At 34.8% G+C, this 17,775-nt stretch overlaps 1 protein-coding gene across 1 annotated transcript; it reads right to left on the bottom strand.

The window, feature by feature from the left end:
- Nucleotides 1-5,096: 5,096 nt before the first annotated feature.
- On the bottom strand, nucleotides 5,097-10,137 carry LOC143570752 (serine/threonine-protein kinase 52-like). Its single transcript, XM_077056323.1, has 6 exons — nucleotides 9,824-10,137; nucleotides 8,884-9,005; nucleotides 7,696-7,892; nucleotides 6,630-6,804; nucleotides 6,405-6,545; nucleotides 5,097-5,494 (listed from the first exon to the last, which is right to left on the bottom strand). Exons 1-6 carry the CDS (start codon nucleotides 10,098-10,100, stop codon nucleotides 5,294-5,296), a joined length of 1,113 nt encoding a protein of 370 aa, XP_076912438.1. The 5' UTR covers nucleotides 10,101-10,137; the 3' UTR covers nucleotides 5,097-5,293.
- Between the last annotated feature and the right edge of the window lie 7,638 nt (nucleotides 10,138-17,775).

Genomic DNA, 17,775 nt, shown 5'->3' with positions numbered 1-17,775 from the left:
CTTATGAAGTAGTCATTTTGACATATGTTTTGACATATATAGCCATTTTGTCATTTTGAGGACTCGCATGTCAAAATCTCATTGGTTAAACAACATGGCCGTACCATTTTTTGCTATTTTTTTAAAGCCAAAATCACTTGATTGGTTGCACTTTCTAGGCGTAACAAGTTTTAATTAACCACTATGCGTGGCTGCGTATCAATAATTTAGCCTCATAGAATCCTCAAAAATAAGTTCATGATTGATTTGGTAACCATTTTCCACAATCTGAATAGATTTGCATATGATACTAGAGGTTTGTTTAATCATGTTGAATGATTGATAGTTTTTTTGAATGGATGTCTTAATGATAGATAATTACAAGAAGCACATGGGTTGGACTCGTGTAGTATTAGTGATAGATGATCAATTTGATTAGTCTTGTAGTTTAGACGTTTTAGCTATTATACTCTTTTACTAGTACTTTTACATAAAAAGTTATCAACATATCATGACTAGAAATCATTGCTAAATACTGTGTGAATGAAAGTAATCATTTATAACTAAGCTGAACAAAAACAAAAAGGTATGGTAAATAACAAATTAAAAGTAAATAAATTTTGTAAGGGTTTTAAATTCACAAATGAATGCAAATGGGAGATCAGAGACTCTTAATTCACAAATTAGTTTAAATTTGAACCATGAACTGGAAATCAAATCCGCTAAATGTAGAGAAATCATCTGCAATACAATATTCAATACAATTGTACGAAACAATTTACGACATAACAAAATGTCGTCGTCGTCATCGTATTCTGTATATCCCACCAATAGCAAAGTTATGGTATGGTCTGAGGAGGGTAAGATGCAGACATCCTTACCTCTATCCCGTAGGAATAGAGAGGCTGCTTCCGGTGAGACCCCCGGTTCGATAGTAGTTTTGCATCAAGCCTTGGACATAAGGCACATAACACCCAACCATCGGGACACCGGCCGATTTGTGCATGTACCCTTGTCTTTCGGCTATCAACGCCACCACATGATGCCTGATTAACCTTACGTCACTTTTAATGTTATTTTTACGAGATTTCTATAACGGCAGTGATAAACAAGTTTCCCTTCAACAAAACATTTTTCATGTTTGCACACATGTCTTCAGGCGTATAAGGACCAGAAGTGTAGTGGTACTAGTTGGAGTTGAACTCACTAGTCTAAGATAAAACCTTTGGTTTCTGTGTTTAATCTTATGACCAAGTTAAGTAGGTGTGCAAGTTCATTGTTATAGCTATAAAGAAAAACTACTCATGCTAATTAAACGATGGCTATTATGCAATTGAACCGATTAACTAAGAAAGAAGTTGACATTTTTTTTTACTTCAACTTAGTTCACTTGGAAAAACCAATTTAGAAAAAATACGAATAAGAGCAAAACTTGTTTCCTCAAGAATTTGGTCTGACATTCATGTTGGCAAGATGGTAGGTCATATTTAATGCACTAGTTCAAAATTTCAAGCCCTATGGTAGTAATTAGTTTACCTATCATAGTAGCGTATTTATAAACTTGTTCCAAGGTTTGTTCTCCTTCCTATAAGAGTTAACCTTTTAGCAAACTTTCTTATTCCAAGTACACTATGTCGGGTACTGATATGTTATTTACTTTACCTTTTTATTTTAAACACATCTAACTTGTTGAGAACTCTCACCATGAAGAAAGTAAAATCATAAACTTATTATATATATCTCATTTAATTATCTGCGTAAGTGAAAAGTCATTTTTGATACATATTTTTACAACCTGTGGAGATGTATGCTTTTTTGTTAGTGGGAACAAAAGACGAGTTTGTTAAAAGGGGTTTGGGGGGGGGGGGGGGTAGAAATCAAAGAATGAAATACCATGATTTGCTAGCTTGACTAACGTATAAGACTAGGCGATGTCGCAACAACTGACGAGTTATTTTCAAACTGAAAACATATGCAAAAGTGTTGATTATAACAAAGCAACAGTTTTTTTGTACCTAATAGGTTATTCTGTTCTTATCAAGTCTAGTTAACACCAACATAATAGAAACTAACTTGATGCTCTCGTGGCATTCATATTAAGAAGTCAATTGTCCTAGTAGACAAACAATTGATGCTTTTCGCTTTGGGCTCTAAGATGAAACAAATCTCTTTTTAGCCCTAATAGGCAGTAATTGAACAATATATATATAATAAATAAACGAGCTCGAGTGAAGCCCTCACATATCAAGGGTGACTGGACTTAGGAGCCACTAAGTAGCTACCGACCGTTCTGACGCGCCCTTGACCAGCTCAAGGCAGCTCATGGGAATTTCTTCAAGTAAGAACGATCCCCAGTGTCATCCTCTTCGTTTTCGAGAGGGATGATCAACTCCGCAAATATCGATCGAAACAAATGAGCTCGTGAAAATAGGAACTCGTCTTTCCGCCCTGGTCCTGCTTCGGGGCTCGAGAGATAGAATAGATAGGGCCCCACAAGTTTTAAATTCGCCGCTGGTCTATCGAGTTCTAGTGAAATATTTTTTCCCCATAATCAACCCATGGACCTGACCCGAAGAATAATGTAGGCGTTTTAACTTTTTAAGCTAACCTCTTAAGTTGTTCGGTCTATACATTTCCAATCGATTGATCCTTGAAAGTTGAAATCACACTAGTAAGTTGATTCCTCATATTATTTCTATTAGATTTCAAATTTGATCTTTTTCTCTGTTGTTGTTTTCCTTCAGCTATGGCAACGACGGAGCAACCAACTGAAGAAGCTAAGATCATCGATCTCTTCGAAGACGATGACGAATTTGATATCAATCGAGGTCACTTTTTTTTTATTTATCCCTCGATTTCAATAATAAATACTTCCTAAATTCAGTAACATCGATTCTCATAAATCACTCTAATCAGGAACATAGCCGACCTCGAGCCAGTCGTTTTTCCTAGACCCAACTCGGTTTGCTTATTATATGTTAATTTGTTTATATATTTTGAGAAATACCTAGACACGCCTAAGCTCGGTTGTGCATTAATACATATATATATATATATATTTGAGAAAAACCTTAACGAGCCGCCTTTAGGTCGTGCGCGGTGCCTTAAACGAGCAAGAGCTCAGATGTGCGATTAATACATACATGTCCAAACAGAAAAGTAAGCTACGCTTGTTAATACATACATACAAGGCTTTAGTTTGGGCTGATAACTCAAGGAGCTTTTTATCGGTATGATCTCGAGCGGCTCTTCTCGGCTTGTTTGCACCCCTAGATGTAATTTGTAATTTATGCATTAGGCTTAATTGATAGCTCTTGTATATCAATGTTTCTTGTTTCATGCGTTCTAAATGATATTGAAATTTGCAGTGTGGGATAGCAAAGAAGAAGGAAAAGAAGTTGGTCAACAATGGGAAGATGATTGGGATGATGATGATGTCAATGACGATTTCTCTTTGCACCTCAAGAAAGAGCTTGAAAGCAACAATCTTGACAAAAAAAAGTAACTCAGGTTTGATTGTGTACTTTAAATTATTGTTTTTGGCTTGTATTGAACATGTGTCTTTAGTGTAAGACTTTTGAATCTTTTCAAGACTTGCAGTTTTTGTTATGATGATTTTTGTGCTTCAACTTGATGTTCGACTATTTGTTTAATTAAGTTGATGATATTGTCAACTTTTCTAGCTAAATTTAGGTCTTATGAGTTATGACCAAATTATGGCCAAATTCAATTTAACATGATCAGCTAGCTATTTTGAGTTAGTGTAAAGTGTAAACCATACTCCTTTAAAGTCACAGTTTTCCTTTGTATTTGTTTGCACCAAAATTACACTCAGGTCATCCTATATCTTATTTTCTACATAATCACTGTATAAATACATGTTTTGATCCATTCCGTTTTTCATATATAAGAATAATATTAAACCAGACCTTGGGTACATACGATTAACTGAATAAACGAACCCGAGTTACGCATTGATTCTCCAACGCATTTATTATGATTTCTGCACATATGCTCTCCCCAAATCCGAAAATGCAACTAGTTTTATTTTTCATTTTGGAATTAACTATTCAAACACTTTACACAAACATGATCGATCAAAAACACTGTGACAGACAATGACCCTCATTTCTACATTGCACCATATGCACCTTCCTTAACCCTAGTCCCACCTTCCCTTTGGTGACTTCAAGTAACTGGTTCACTGATACCTCCGCTTGTGAACCAAAAGACATGTATACCCACACTGGCTTGTTTGCTGCTTGCTTCTTGTCGAGCCATTGGATCCATGCTGGATTCTCTTGTTAAATCCATGTGGTCAAATGTTGTAATTGTGAGGTAAAATTTTGATCATGCCAAGGGAAGGTCTTGGGCAAACTTTTGAGAGATTTGTCATTGTCAAGGGTGATCTATCCCATTGAGTTTGGGAGAATTTGTCTTTAACAATGACTATCTCTAAAAGGTCGCCTTTAGGAACGGCGACACATTCTTGTGAAACATGGTTAAGATTTACCCTCTAGTACCCAAATACAAAGGATTCCTGCACATGCATACTTGACACACCTCTAGGGGTGCAGATGGTTTGGCTACACAAATTGTTCCAACCAACCAAGCTTTGGGTGCATAGTTTCGGTTCCAGTAATCATTAAACTCCGGTTCAAGCTCGTAAAAGCTATTAACTGCCATGCTATGGCTCCTAACCGCCTTCTGCTGCATAGCTAGAAAATTGATCTCCGAACCTATTAAAGAGGTCCAATATCGTTAGCGTTTAACTTGATTGGAGTGAACTCCAGTACCGGAAACTGCCCCGTTGTTGGAACCAATTACTGCATGTGGCTTAAACTTAATCTTAATAATGATCATGGTCATTTTGCAAAACACCAAACAGCGGCAGAGTCTTGAGTCCAGATTTGGAACCCCTCGTAGATTATGCAACTGACAGGCTGTGGACTCCAGACGACATGTTGAAATTTGAGGTTTGAGTTATTAGTCCCAGTTTACAAGTTAAACAAAAATATTGTCATAAAATGCACAAAAAATTTCAATTATTGTGACATGTGAATGGAATATAACTACTCGGTTTCAATTATTTCGACACATATGAATGAAAAGTAAACTACCCGGTAAAAGATGTAAAACTAATTCAAATAATAATAAAACAACAAAAGCACTTTACATAATCCAAAGAAAGCAATATATAGCACATCCTCACAACCACAACATCTGATATGCATTCCCAATTTTTAGGAATTCCCATTTTCTAGTAAACTTTGTTAATATCATATTACCAAAAACGGGTCGAATTCTAAAAGTTTTACGGGCCCCGATGCTTACTGAAGCATAGACAACCCTGCGGTTGATCACCCGGGATCATTCCTCCACCTTTTGATGTGTCAATCGCCTCCAACATTGTCACAACTTCATCCATTTCGGGCCGTTTGTCAGGGTTTGCATCCCAACATCGTTTCATTACATTCGCAAGAGAACTCGGGCAGCATCTTGGTATCTCGGGCCTTTAGATTCTGCATATTTTGACCACGTTTAGACTGGGTAAATGCCTAAAAAACCTTGCGATAACGACAATGAACAAATTTGATTTGTTATTTGGCCTGTAATAGAACTGCAAGTTCAGTAAACTGTTCGGCTGGAAGGTTGTTTACGTTTGTTCATTTAATAAACAAATGAAGGTGAACATGAATTTTTGTTCATTTAGTTAAGAGAACCGAATGTGAAAACATGCCTCATTCGTCATTTATGTTCGTGAACGCTCATTTTTGTCCATTCATTTATGTCCGTTCATTTTACGTCTGTTTATGTTGGTTCATTTAATAAACGAACGAACACAAACACAAACTTTTGTGCATTTGATTGAACAAACAAACGTGCACACATATCTCATTTGTTAATTTATGTCTGTGAGACCGTGAACATTCGTTTAGTTTACATGTTTATTTTTGTTCATTCACGTTCGTTTATTTAGTAGGAGAAAGAAACATGAACTCAAATTTGTTCATTTAATTAAACCAAGAACATGCACACATGTCTAGTTCATTCATTTACGTTCGGGAACATTAATTTATGTTCGTTGATTTATTTGTATTTATGCAATTAAGTTCATTTGTATTCGTTTACTTATGTCCGTCCGTTTACGTTTGTTAAAACATTAATGCAAATATATTTATTACTATAATTAATTTAATATCTTTGTTTACTTCTTAAATGTTGGATTTAACGATCATGGTATGTTTTAGACTTTCATTTGGAAACACGTTTATTTATGTTGGTTATATTCGTAAACTGTTCATTTAAAATATTAACAAATGAACATAAACGAACACGAACACCTTCATTCATGTCCATTCGGTTCGTTTACAGGCCTACTAGTTATTAAAAGTTTAAAACGTCCTATAAAAACAAAAACAATAATATATCTGGCGAACGACAGCTGAAGTGACTTCTGAGAAACTAAGGTCGGGATACGGCATATCACAGCAATATATTTCCCATAAGCATATGCCAAAACTATAAACATCACATTTCCTATTATACGGGTTGCCATTAAGAACCTGAAATAATAAAGACCGTTTAAAACAACATAAAAGAAACTGAAACTTGTTTTCAGTGTGACAAAATGACGATTAAGGACATACCTCGGGAGCCATATAGCCAAGAGTCCCGGTTTCACCGGTCATGTCGTTAGGGTTTGAGGCTTCAACACGCGCAACTCCAAAATCAGCTATTTTAATAGTTCGACTTTTGTCAAGTAACATATTTTCGGTTTTCACGTCTCGGTGTACAATCTTTTGAGAGTGCAGGTAGCTTAATCTAGTAACAAGTCAATTTAATGAAAATCAAGAATATGAAGAGAGAGATGCATTTTGACATTTATGGACATGCTCTTAACGTCTAAATTGACAAGGATTCATTAAGTATATGTGGAAACTTTAATAACTACATTAAACAAGTTTATAATATATAAAATAAAAAAAACTTTGGTACAAACTTATAATTGTTTTGAAATATAAATTTAACCTGAATGCAGTTTGTTTGACCTTCAAGTCAACTATTTTAAGTAAGAAAAAGAAAGAAACATACATATTGACATCTTTAGGTCAAACAAACTTAATTTAAGTAATTATACAAATTTCGATAATGACATCAAACAAAATAATAATACATAAAATCAGAAACCTTTGGTGTTATATATGTTTAGAGATCCAAACTTTAATTAAAATGTAGTTCGCTTGACCTTTGACTCAACTATTGCCAGCAAGAAAAAAAAAAGAAAGATATGTTTTAACATCTTTAGGACAGACAAACAAACTTACTTTCAAAGTCTATAGACATGGATTCTTTTAAGTAACGCGATAACATTTAATAACTACAATAACCCAAGTAATAACTTATAAAATCAGGGAATTTTGTAATAATACTTTTTTGAAAATCTAAACTTTAACTAAAATATAGTTCGTTTGACCTTTGACTCAATTAATCAATAGGAAAACAAAAGAAAGATGCGCTTTGACATCTTTAGGTTAAATAAACTTACTTCAACAAACAAATCGACACGGATTCTACAACTAATAATATATATTTCAATAACGACATCAAACAAAATAATTACATATAAAATCAAGAAACTTTGGTAGTAAATAGTAACTACAATGTAGTTTGTTTGACGTTAAAGTCAACTATAGTTAACAAAAGAAAACATACCCTCTTGCAAGATCAAGTGCTATTTGAACAACCACTTTAAAAGGCAACTTCTTTCTTCTATTTTTAATCAAATAATTCTTCAACGCACCCCCGGGAAGATATTCCACCACAACACAACAAATATTACTCGGCATGCTGATTTGACCATTTTCGGTTTGTACATTTAACTCTGACGAACCCATTGTTGCACCTATAAACTGCATTGCAATAAATATACAACCTTTAATTACAAAATAAGAATATCATCTTGACCCAAATTGATATTTCAAACTTTATGACGTTAGACGGCGGGAGTACAAGAAAATCAAACACGTGTTCGAGAATATGTGATATCCTTCAATCTATAAACTGAAACCGAACACAAACAATAAATGATATTCCAACTTTATGACGTTTATTAGACGGCGGGAGTACAAGAAAGTTAAACACGTGTTCGACAATTCATGATATCCTTCAATCTATAAACCGAAACTGAACAAAAACAATAAATGATATTATGATTCATAAAGGGCTAAATAGTATATGTTGAAAACTAAAAATAACAAATGCACAACCGCTAATCACAAAATTTCGTTGACTGAAATTTAATATTTCAAATTTTATGACGTGTGTGACATTTATGAAATGGTGCGAGCACATGAAAAATTTAATATTTCAAATTTTATGACGTGTGTGACATTTATGAAATGGTGCGAGCACATGAAAAGATAACACGTGTTCGTTTTACGAGCAAAGTTGACTGCAAATAATGCGATATCATTTAACCTATAAACCGAAACTGAGCAGAACAATAAATGATATGATCAATATACAGTCTATAACTAGTATATTAACGTTGCTTGATACGTAAAATTACCTAATTATGCAACACAACAAGCTCTAATAATTAAATCTAGTTGACCCAAATTAATACTTCAAATTTTGTGACGTTTATGAGACGGTGCGAGTACATGAAAAGAAAACACGTGTTCATTTTACGTGCAAAGTTGACCACAAATAACACGATACAATTTAACCTATAAACTGAAACTGAGCAAAACAATGAATGATAAGATCAATATATAGTCTATAACTAGTATATTAACGTTGTTTGATGAGTAACATTACCTAAATTATCCATAACAAGAAGCTAAGGTTACGATTCATGATTCATAAAAGGCAAAATAGTAATATGTTAAAAAATATGACCTTTGTGACATTAGGATGATCAAGTTTATGCCAAACAGCAACTTCTTGTGTAAATGCAGCCCTTAAAGATTGTATCTCAGCTTCTGTTCTGTGACCTTCTTCTCCCCAGTCCAGCAATTTCACTTATAATTACAAGAATGCCATCAGATTATTATAATATTATCAATATCAATAAATTAAATTTAGTATAATTGAGGTTGAGATCCTAGTTTGTAGACATAAATTCATACATCAATATAAAAGCAAACTCAATTATTAGTAATATTTATATTAATATTATTATTATATAGAAACAGGTTGGATCACATGATGAAAGTCAGAAAGACAACATCATCAATCCAAGTTACAGGAATCACCTGCACAAATGTTGAAACCCTAATTTGTCTAAGTCACGGAATACATGCTCAATGGTTTCACTTTTTTACAATCATCCCTAAACACAATTACCTAACCGCCACCCACCACCTCAGTATAAACCGAGTAAGACCCACGAGACCCAAACCGGATCAGACCCAGTTATTACAATAGGGTCTGTTACCGGGTCCTTGAAATACCACTATACGGGCCCGGGTCGGGTCTCGTGAGTCTGACCCATTTGCTCTTTACAAAAAACCAAGTAAGACCCGAACCGATAAAACCCATTAATTTACAGTTGGGCCAATTCCTGGGGTCCTAAGGATACCATTAAACAGGTCCGGGTCGGGTCGCGCGAGCCTGACCCATTTACAAAAAACCGAGTTAAGACCCGCTAAACCCCAACCGATCAGACCCGGTTATTCACAATGGTGTCCGTTCCCAGGTCCTGAAAGTACCACTAAACGGTTCGGAGTCCGGGTCGGGTCTGACCCACTAATTTAAAACGCCCTAATTAACATATCATACCCAAATAACAAATTAAGAAAATGAAGTTAAGTAACAATTAGGGTTACAGAAAGCTAACCGGCGACGTCGATGCCGTCGTAAACGCCACGGTGGACGGTAACAAAAGTGCCACGTGCAAGAATACCTTTGATTAAGAGCTTTGAAGGGTCGATCTCCCACTCCTGCCGGTCGTTCAGGCTGGGTGGAGCGACGGAATCTTCAAACTCCGGGTGTTTTTTCTTGTTCTTTTCCATGGTCCATGCTCGGCTGAGATGTCGTTCCAGCTGTTCGTCAAGGCTTTTGAGGTCGATTTGATCTGCTCGTACGAACCCCTCATTGCTGTTGTTTTCTTTCATGTTTTCCGGCGACTGGATTTAGGAGGGAGTCAAGAGAGAGGGTGTGGTATGCTTTATGACTTATTATTATTGTGTTGAGTCAAGTTACAAAAGTGGTCCTTTATGTTTAGTACCTTTTAAATAGGGTTGTTCACGAACCGAGCCTAGCCGAAAGCAGCCTTGCTTATACTTGGTTAGGTTTGAAAGCAAGCCGAACCGAGCGGATTCAATTTTAAGAAACGAGCGATATTTTTATGCTTGAACTTGGTTTGGTTTGAAACCGAGCGGCTTGGTTTCGTACAAAATTTTTAAATTTTAATTTTCTGAAAGTAAAAAATATCATAAATCTTCAAAATGTCTAGACTTCCAACCATAAATTGTCTAAACTCAAAGTTAGCAAGAAAACACATAAAAAACGAGCAACTAGAGTTTAAAATTGAACTTTAGAGTCAACACAAAATAGAGAAATTTCAAAAATTTTAAAAAATACTTATTTTTATATATATTACTAATTATATATATAATAAATAAAAAATAATTCAAGCAAAAACGAACTGAGCGAGGCTTTGCTCGTGCTTGGTTTGTTTTCAAATCGGACCGAGCTGAACGACTCACTTCCAAACCAAGCCGAAATCGAACGAGCATTTTTCGAGCGAGTGACGAGCAGTTTGGACAACCCTACTTATAAATGTTGAATTTACATTAACAGTTCTTTTTGAAAAACTAATGTTTATGTTCTGTTCTGTTCGATTCCAGTGTTTTTATATCACAACTCTCTCAACTTTCAATTTCTTAAATATTTTGTTTGGTCGATATCTCTACCATGAATCCATGATACATAAACCATCTTGATGAACTAACAACCTCGACCTATATTTTTCATTAGTATGTTTTCATACATATAAGTTTCTTATCCTAATTTTATTATAATACCATGTTTTGATACATTATTTTTGTAACTATGACATGCCTGAACCGGCTAAGACGTTGATGTAACATTTTTATTAAAATTCTTATTGTAAAATTAAATTGTAGAATATAAACAGGAAGGATTATAAGAGAACTCCTTGTTAAGAAGAGAATTAGAGAACTCTTAAGTAGATGGTTATTTTGGTTAAAAAAAACAGACTCCCTAAATACATCTCAAACACACGGAACTTACCTTGTCTTCCTTCACTCTCTTTTATGCGGCATGCGACAGTTGAACATTGACTCTCATGCTTCAATTTTAGTCGATTATGAACTCTAATTGTTGATTATGAACCAGATCTGTCTATTCTAAAGTCTGATTGGCGATTGCTATTGTAGATTGATTCTATATTCGTGCATCGACGTCTATACAACCGTTGAAGATTGACCCTCAAGCTTTGATTCAGTCGTTGAACATGTTAATCGAAGGTATTTCGGTTGTTTTACTATTAATTTTGATTTGGTATTGACGAATTTAGGTCAGTCTCTGCTATTACTAAAGGAAAAAAGAAAACATATTTTGTTTTATCATTGTTTAAATGGGTTCACTTGCTGATATTGATTCAAATTCTAGTAATTCAGGTATTCCTTGCATTTTATTGATGTTGAGCAATGAGGCAACATATATTTCTGTACTACATATATGTAACGTTCGTTTGCTAGTACCACAATTGCATCAACAATAATATTACACATTTTTCAGCATATATTACACGTGTGCAATACAACAACAAACATATATTACACATATGCAATATAACTATAATTGCCTCGTTAGTAAGTAATTTTATATGCATATGTATGCATTATATTACACATATGTGATGCTAGACTGTTGCTATCTAGTCAAAAACAATAATAATCAAGTGTTATTAATCACCTTAAACTAGTTAGTGCAAGTAGGGTGTCGAACCACAAAGAGTATGTGGTTAGTGTAAAGTATAACTAATTCCTAACATTATGAAGTATGCGGTTATGAGTGCTGATCACACTAGAAAAGAATTGGTTTTAAAATCAAACAAGCAAATTAATCAAAGTTCAAGCATAACAAAAGCAAATCATACCAGAAGTTCAAGCATGTAACAAAAAAGTGATCTCATGTCACTTAACAGATTAGTTGTCAATAATCAAATCTGTTTGGTTAACTAGTTAAACCTTAAGCGTCAACAATCACATCCCCCACACTTATCTTTTGATTGCCCTCAAGCAAACTCTAAAGTAAACATCAAGCTCCATCATAAGTATGTCAATTTCCGCCATCAATACTAGTAAGGTTTAAGGTTATACACAGTTTCTCATACTAACACTTTCTTGATTGACAACTCAACAATACATTTAATGATACTATAAAAACAATAGAGCCGCCTAAACAAGTGTACTTTGTTTCTGGTTAAGGCATACATGTCTGTACCCCTCATACTATATACACTCCTCTCGGTTTAATATCTAGACTAGAAAAAGATGTGCTATATCTATGCCCTCAAAAACCAAATATGAGTCACAACTTAATAAGCTTGCAGCCAGTTGCAGGTTAGTCATATCTCCACCCATTACCTATCGATTTTATAAAGGCTCGGACTATGGGTTTTGCTTAAGCTTAAGTTTGGGTGCGGAATAGGCATATTTAGTGACTAAGGTGGATGAAACCCAATTTATTTAAATAAACAAACAACTAAAAAAATGCTATTTACAAACAACTATAACATTAACTGATAACTCTTTTTGCCTTTTTCTGATGTTTACTTTTTATCAACTAATAAACATTTCTGAATACAATATATACAACTCTGACTGAGACATCTGCACATTGTGTACTATGATCTACAAGTGACTATATATACAACTATAACTGGATTTCATCACATAGGGTTAAAATATAAGGCCAAGGCTGACATGGCTTGTAATGCAGGGTTAAACAAACAAAAATGAATAAGGTCCAAACGGGATCCTAAGGGATAATGTAAGGTAAAGAGTTTTATTTAAAGAGGATATAATGTACAAGTTTTCTAAAGTCCTAATCTCCATACATGTGATGGTATTAAGATCGACATATATATGACACGCAAGTTATAATTGGTGAAACATACCAGCTACACTCAAATCATAATATGGCATGTTTTGATATATATATATATATATATATATATATATATATATATATAGTTGGTTTGGATCAAATGCAAATGAAATTAACGTGTTAATTGTGAGAATCAAGTAGAGTAACTATATATACAAGTAAAGTAATTATGTAATCACATCATAGATTACTCTATGATGTAATTACATAATTAATCTACTTGTATATATAATAACTCTAATTGATTCTCATAACTAATACGTTAATTTCATTTATACGTTAACACACACACACACACACACACACACACATATAGTGTGTATTAAGTATATGGGCTATCACAATATGGATGAATATTATACCTTAGCACACACACACACACACACACACACACACATATATATATATATAATGTGTATTAAGTATATGGGCTATCACAATATGGATGAATATTAGGGTTGTCGATATGAAACATGTATACCCGTCCATTAACTCGTTATCCCCGTCTAAACGTTCCCATTTTTAACTCCTTTTTGAAAACAAAAATGTTAGGAAAGCTATTGATAAGCTCAACAACTAACCATGACCAAAAACTAAACTTGGCATTAATAATAGTAATTAACAGTTAATAACTTTAGTTTCTGAACACCCTAGAGGTCCTGTTGGGCAATAAAAATTTTCAATTTTCCCCATCCTCGTACCTGAGGTTAACATTGTCCTCAATGTTAAAAATTTAAAGCGTTTAAAGAACATTTAGAGGACATGGTTTGAATTGTTTGTTTAACAATTTAAAAACTGGGCTCTAATGCGATGGTACTAACACTTAATATACGATTACACTTTTAACAATTAAACTAAAATAACAAAATAAATTATGAAACCGAAATCACTTGATATATATGACTATTCGATACTAAACGTGGCTCGTGAACAACTCGTCTTCTCTAAAGACTATAAATGAATCTGCATAATCTTAAGATTTGTAGAAACAAGCTTCTCACCATGAGTAATAGGGGTATTCGAAACCGGACATCCAGAGTTTTGGATACCCGTATAGTAAATGGATATCCGAATTTGTATTGCATTTTTTATTTTGTAAAAGTTTGCAACATAAAATTGGGATATGATATTAATCCAACCATGTATTCAACCATACTCCAATCATGTATTCAATAAATTTTTTTCCAAAGAGAAACATGTCAAAAGAGGAAGATGAATCTTATGACAAACCACATATGTGGTACTCAACATCTGTTGTTATACAATTAAGTAGATTCTTGAAGCAACATCTTTAGATGTAACATCCTACTTTTGGTTATAAGAATAATATAAATTTCATCTATTTATAATGGGTCGTTATCGGTTTAGATAAATGGAATACGAGTTGGGCTAGTGTTGGGTTAAATGGATATGGGTTATGGACTTGGGTTATAAAGAAAGAAGGAAAGACCATGGGCTTAAGTCCATGATCCATAAATATATAAAGCTTAATCACCATCTAATTCTCCATTCTACACATATTCCATACACCACCCAAAACACACACTTAAGATCTCTCTCAAGTTCTTCCCTTTTCTCTAGCTGAAACCAAGAAGGAAATCGAGCACCGACCCGAGGTAATGATAGTTTAATATTGTATGAGCTTAACCTGTTAGATATAGTCACGAAACAACGAGCTGACACCGTTAAAGCGTTTAAGTCATGAGATCCGGGTGGAATCGGGTATAAACCGAACCTATGATGAGCTTAGGGGTCACCCTAGCTCAGATCTGGATCGAACGGGACGAAAAACGGTGAAAAATGAGCTAAAACTTGTTTTTTCGACGTGTTCGCGGTTTTCCGGCGGCTTTCCGGCAATGGAGGCGCCGGAAAGGCGGTGCCGGAAAAGTTAATACGAGGTAAGGAGGTGTCAGGGAATGTTCTGACATTCCCTGACCTAACCCTAATTCGCTATGGAAAACTAACGAATTAACAAGTAATTCGTTAGCGGAGATCTAACGAACTAGCCTTGATTCGTGAATTGATTCGTTAACGAAAGAAGGACGAACTAACCCCAGTTCGTTAAGGTCCAACTCGTTATGATGACCAGTTCGTTAAGGAACAGTTCGTTATAAGGCCCAATTCGTCATAAGGACCAGTTCGTTATAAGGTCCAATTCGTCATAAGGACCAGTTCGTTATGAGGTCTAATTCGTTACAAAGCCAGATTCGTTATAATAGTTAATTCGCTATGAACTCCCATTCGTTAAGAACTGAATAACGAATTAGAACTTTGATAAAATGACAGAACAGTCCCCGGACTTATAAAAGCTCGACCCCAGCCAGGGGCTCTGCCCCTTGGACCCTGCTAGGGGCTGCCGCCCCTAGACCCCGCTGCCAGGGACGCTGCCCCCGGATCCCCGTTCGTTGAGGATAATAATTAAGACTAGAAAGACGATATAAGTAGTGATAGTTAATTGATACGTGTAATTGTTATACAGTTAGTCGTGCACAGCTCAAGAAAGGAATTACCATAAACGGTGAACGTAACCGCATTCAGGTGAGTTCCTAGCCCCATTCCTTGTTATGTTTTCGGGGCTGTGTGCATACTCGATATGATTAACTAATACACTTATCCTAAGTGATAAGTGTATGCCATTGTGTATTATGTGAAATGTATGAATGGTTTCTTGTCGGTACATGAACAATCTTCGGAATTACATGTACTGCCAGGAAATGGTTGATGTTATATGTAAGATGAAGAATGAATGATGTATGTATGAAACTTACGATGATGTATATAGAAAAGTATGTATTAAAGGTATGGAAGAAAGGGTACCGGACCCTAATAATATCCGAGGATGGAGGGCACCGGACCCTAATAATATCCGAGGATGGAGGGCACCAGACCCTAATAATATCCGAGGATGAAGGGTGACCGGACCCTAATAATATCCGAGGATGGAGGGTACCGGACCCTAATAATATCTGAGGTATGTAGGGTGAAATGCTTTTTGTAACGTAAGGTTAGTTATGTATGTGTATGAAAGAATGATGAACATGTTATGTATGTAAACGTACCTTTGGGCACGTATATGTGTATGTAAAGTAAGTTATGAGATTAACTAGAACTCACTCAGCGTAGCTGACTTTTAGTATGCACGCAGGCAAATAGGTTGAGGCAGCTCGCGTGATTGAAGACACATGGCATGGAATTGAAGATATTGGCATCTCAAAGAAATGTTGTGATGTTTTAAAGACTATGTTTTATTTAATTGACTATGAATGTTTTATAAGACAAGATTTGATGGTTATGTAACATATTATGGTTGAAGTTTAAATGTTCCGCGAATGTTTTAATTAACTCTGATATTAAGAACTGTGTTTATGAGTAAATCCAACACCAAAGTAGGGCTACCGGTAACGGGGCCTTACATTAGATGGACCATTAATGGCAGATTCAAATATAAAAATAATCAAAGAATTCAATACAAAATCAAAATATACATGGCAGATTCACGGATACAAATAACCAAAATATCTAGATATCCGAATTTCAGCAGTGTAGATGCTAGACGCGAAGACGATAGGTCTGTGGCCGAAGATGCTAGACATGGCCGTCGACCGGCGGAGATGATGGTGGAGGACTGGTTTTGAGGGTTTGGTATCGTGAAGGCGTGGAGGCTGAAGGGAGAGCAGCTTATGTAAATTGTTAAAGGAAATTAGGGTTCTCTCTTATATGCTGACAAATAAAAAATAAATATAATAATTATTAAATTTAATATTCGGATATCCGAGCTATCCGAAAAATCCTAAAATCGCTATTCGAATCCGAATTTTCGGATATCTGAAATTTTGGATAGTTCAGATACAGATTTTCGGACAATTTGGATATGGATTCAAATTCGGATTCTTTTGAATACCTCTAATGAGTAAGACGTAGTTCTTATAGAATTTTGCAAAATAATTTTATTATTCATTTTGTAAAACTATTACTGAGCTAAATTATTTGGTTTCATAATAAATTTTGTTAATCGAGTTAAATATGTTAAAAGACCTAACTCACTTTTGTAGGAATCACAGTTACATTTAGCGTATGCAGCAAGCCGTTTAAACCCCCCGGTAGCCCGGGTGGACGAGTAAGGTCTCGTGAGGGTATATACTGAACAACATCCACAAAGTTCAAATACAACACAATACACAAAATCAAAGCAGCATACATCAAACGAAAAATTATATATATATATATGTTACCCAACCGGTTATTGATGTATATAAACTTATACATCTTTTCAGCATTAAAATATTCCAAATAAGCGTATTATAGGCTATTATAATATAATAGATAACCAATAATGTTTATAATTTATATCTCTAGGTAAATATAGCGTTAAAGAATAAAATGAGTTGATATACGAAGAAAAATGGAGAAAAAACTGTGAAAACAGACTCAACACATGTGACACCCGGTATAACAACCCATAAAATAAGCAAAAAATGAAAAGTGAAGAAAATAAAAGAAGTAAATTTCATCCTACATTTGGTGGAGGAAAGAAAATAGAATCCTTCCACCTTGGTATAAATAAGAAAGTGAGTTCTTGTCCCACATTGCTAGATTATAAAACTAGTAAGCTCTTTATGAGAAGGCTAGTTTATATGATAATATTCTTAT

Source organism: Bidens hawaiensis, unplaced genomic scaffold (genome assembly GCF_021521415.1).
Source record: "Bidens hawaiensis isolate Kalapana, Puna unplaced genomic scaffold, B.hawaiensis_p1.1 tig00025026_1, whole genome shotgun sequence".
NCBI lineage: Eukaryota > Viridiplantae > Streptophyta > Magnoliopsida > Asterales > Asteraceae > Bidens > Bidens hawaiensis.
Note: the sequence above shows the minus strand (reverse complement) of the source record. Positions and strands in the feature narration are given on the sequence as shown.

Excerpts from the sequence above, each read along its gene's own strand:
- LOC143570752 (XM_077056323.1), bottom strand. The coding sequence starts at position 10,100 with ATGAAAGAAAACAACAGCAATGAGGGGTTCGTACGAGCAGATCAAATC. Across the intron at positions 9,006-9,823 it reads CGACGGCATCGACGTCGCCG|TGAAATTGCTGGACTGGGGA; the intron begins GTTAGCTTTCTG and ends TGTAATTATAAG. Across the intron at positions 6,546-6,629 it reads TTGGCTATATGGCTCCCGAG|GTTCTTAATGGCAACCCGTA; the intron begins GTATGTCCTTAA and ends TTATTATTTCAG.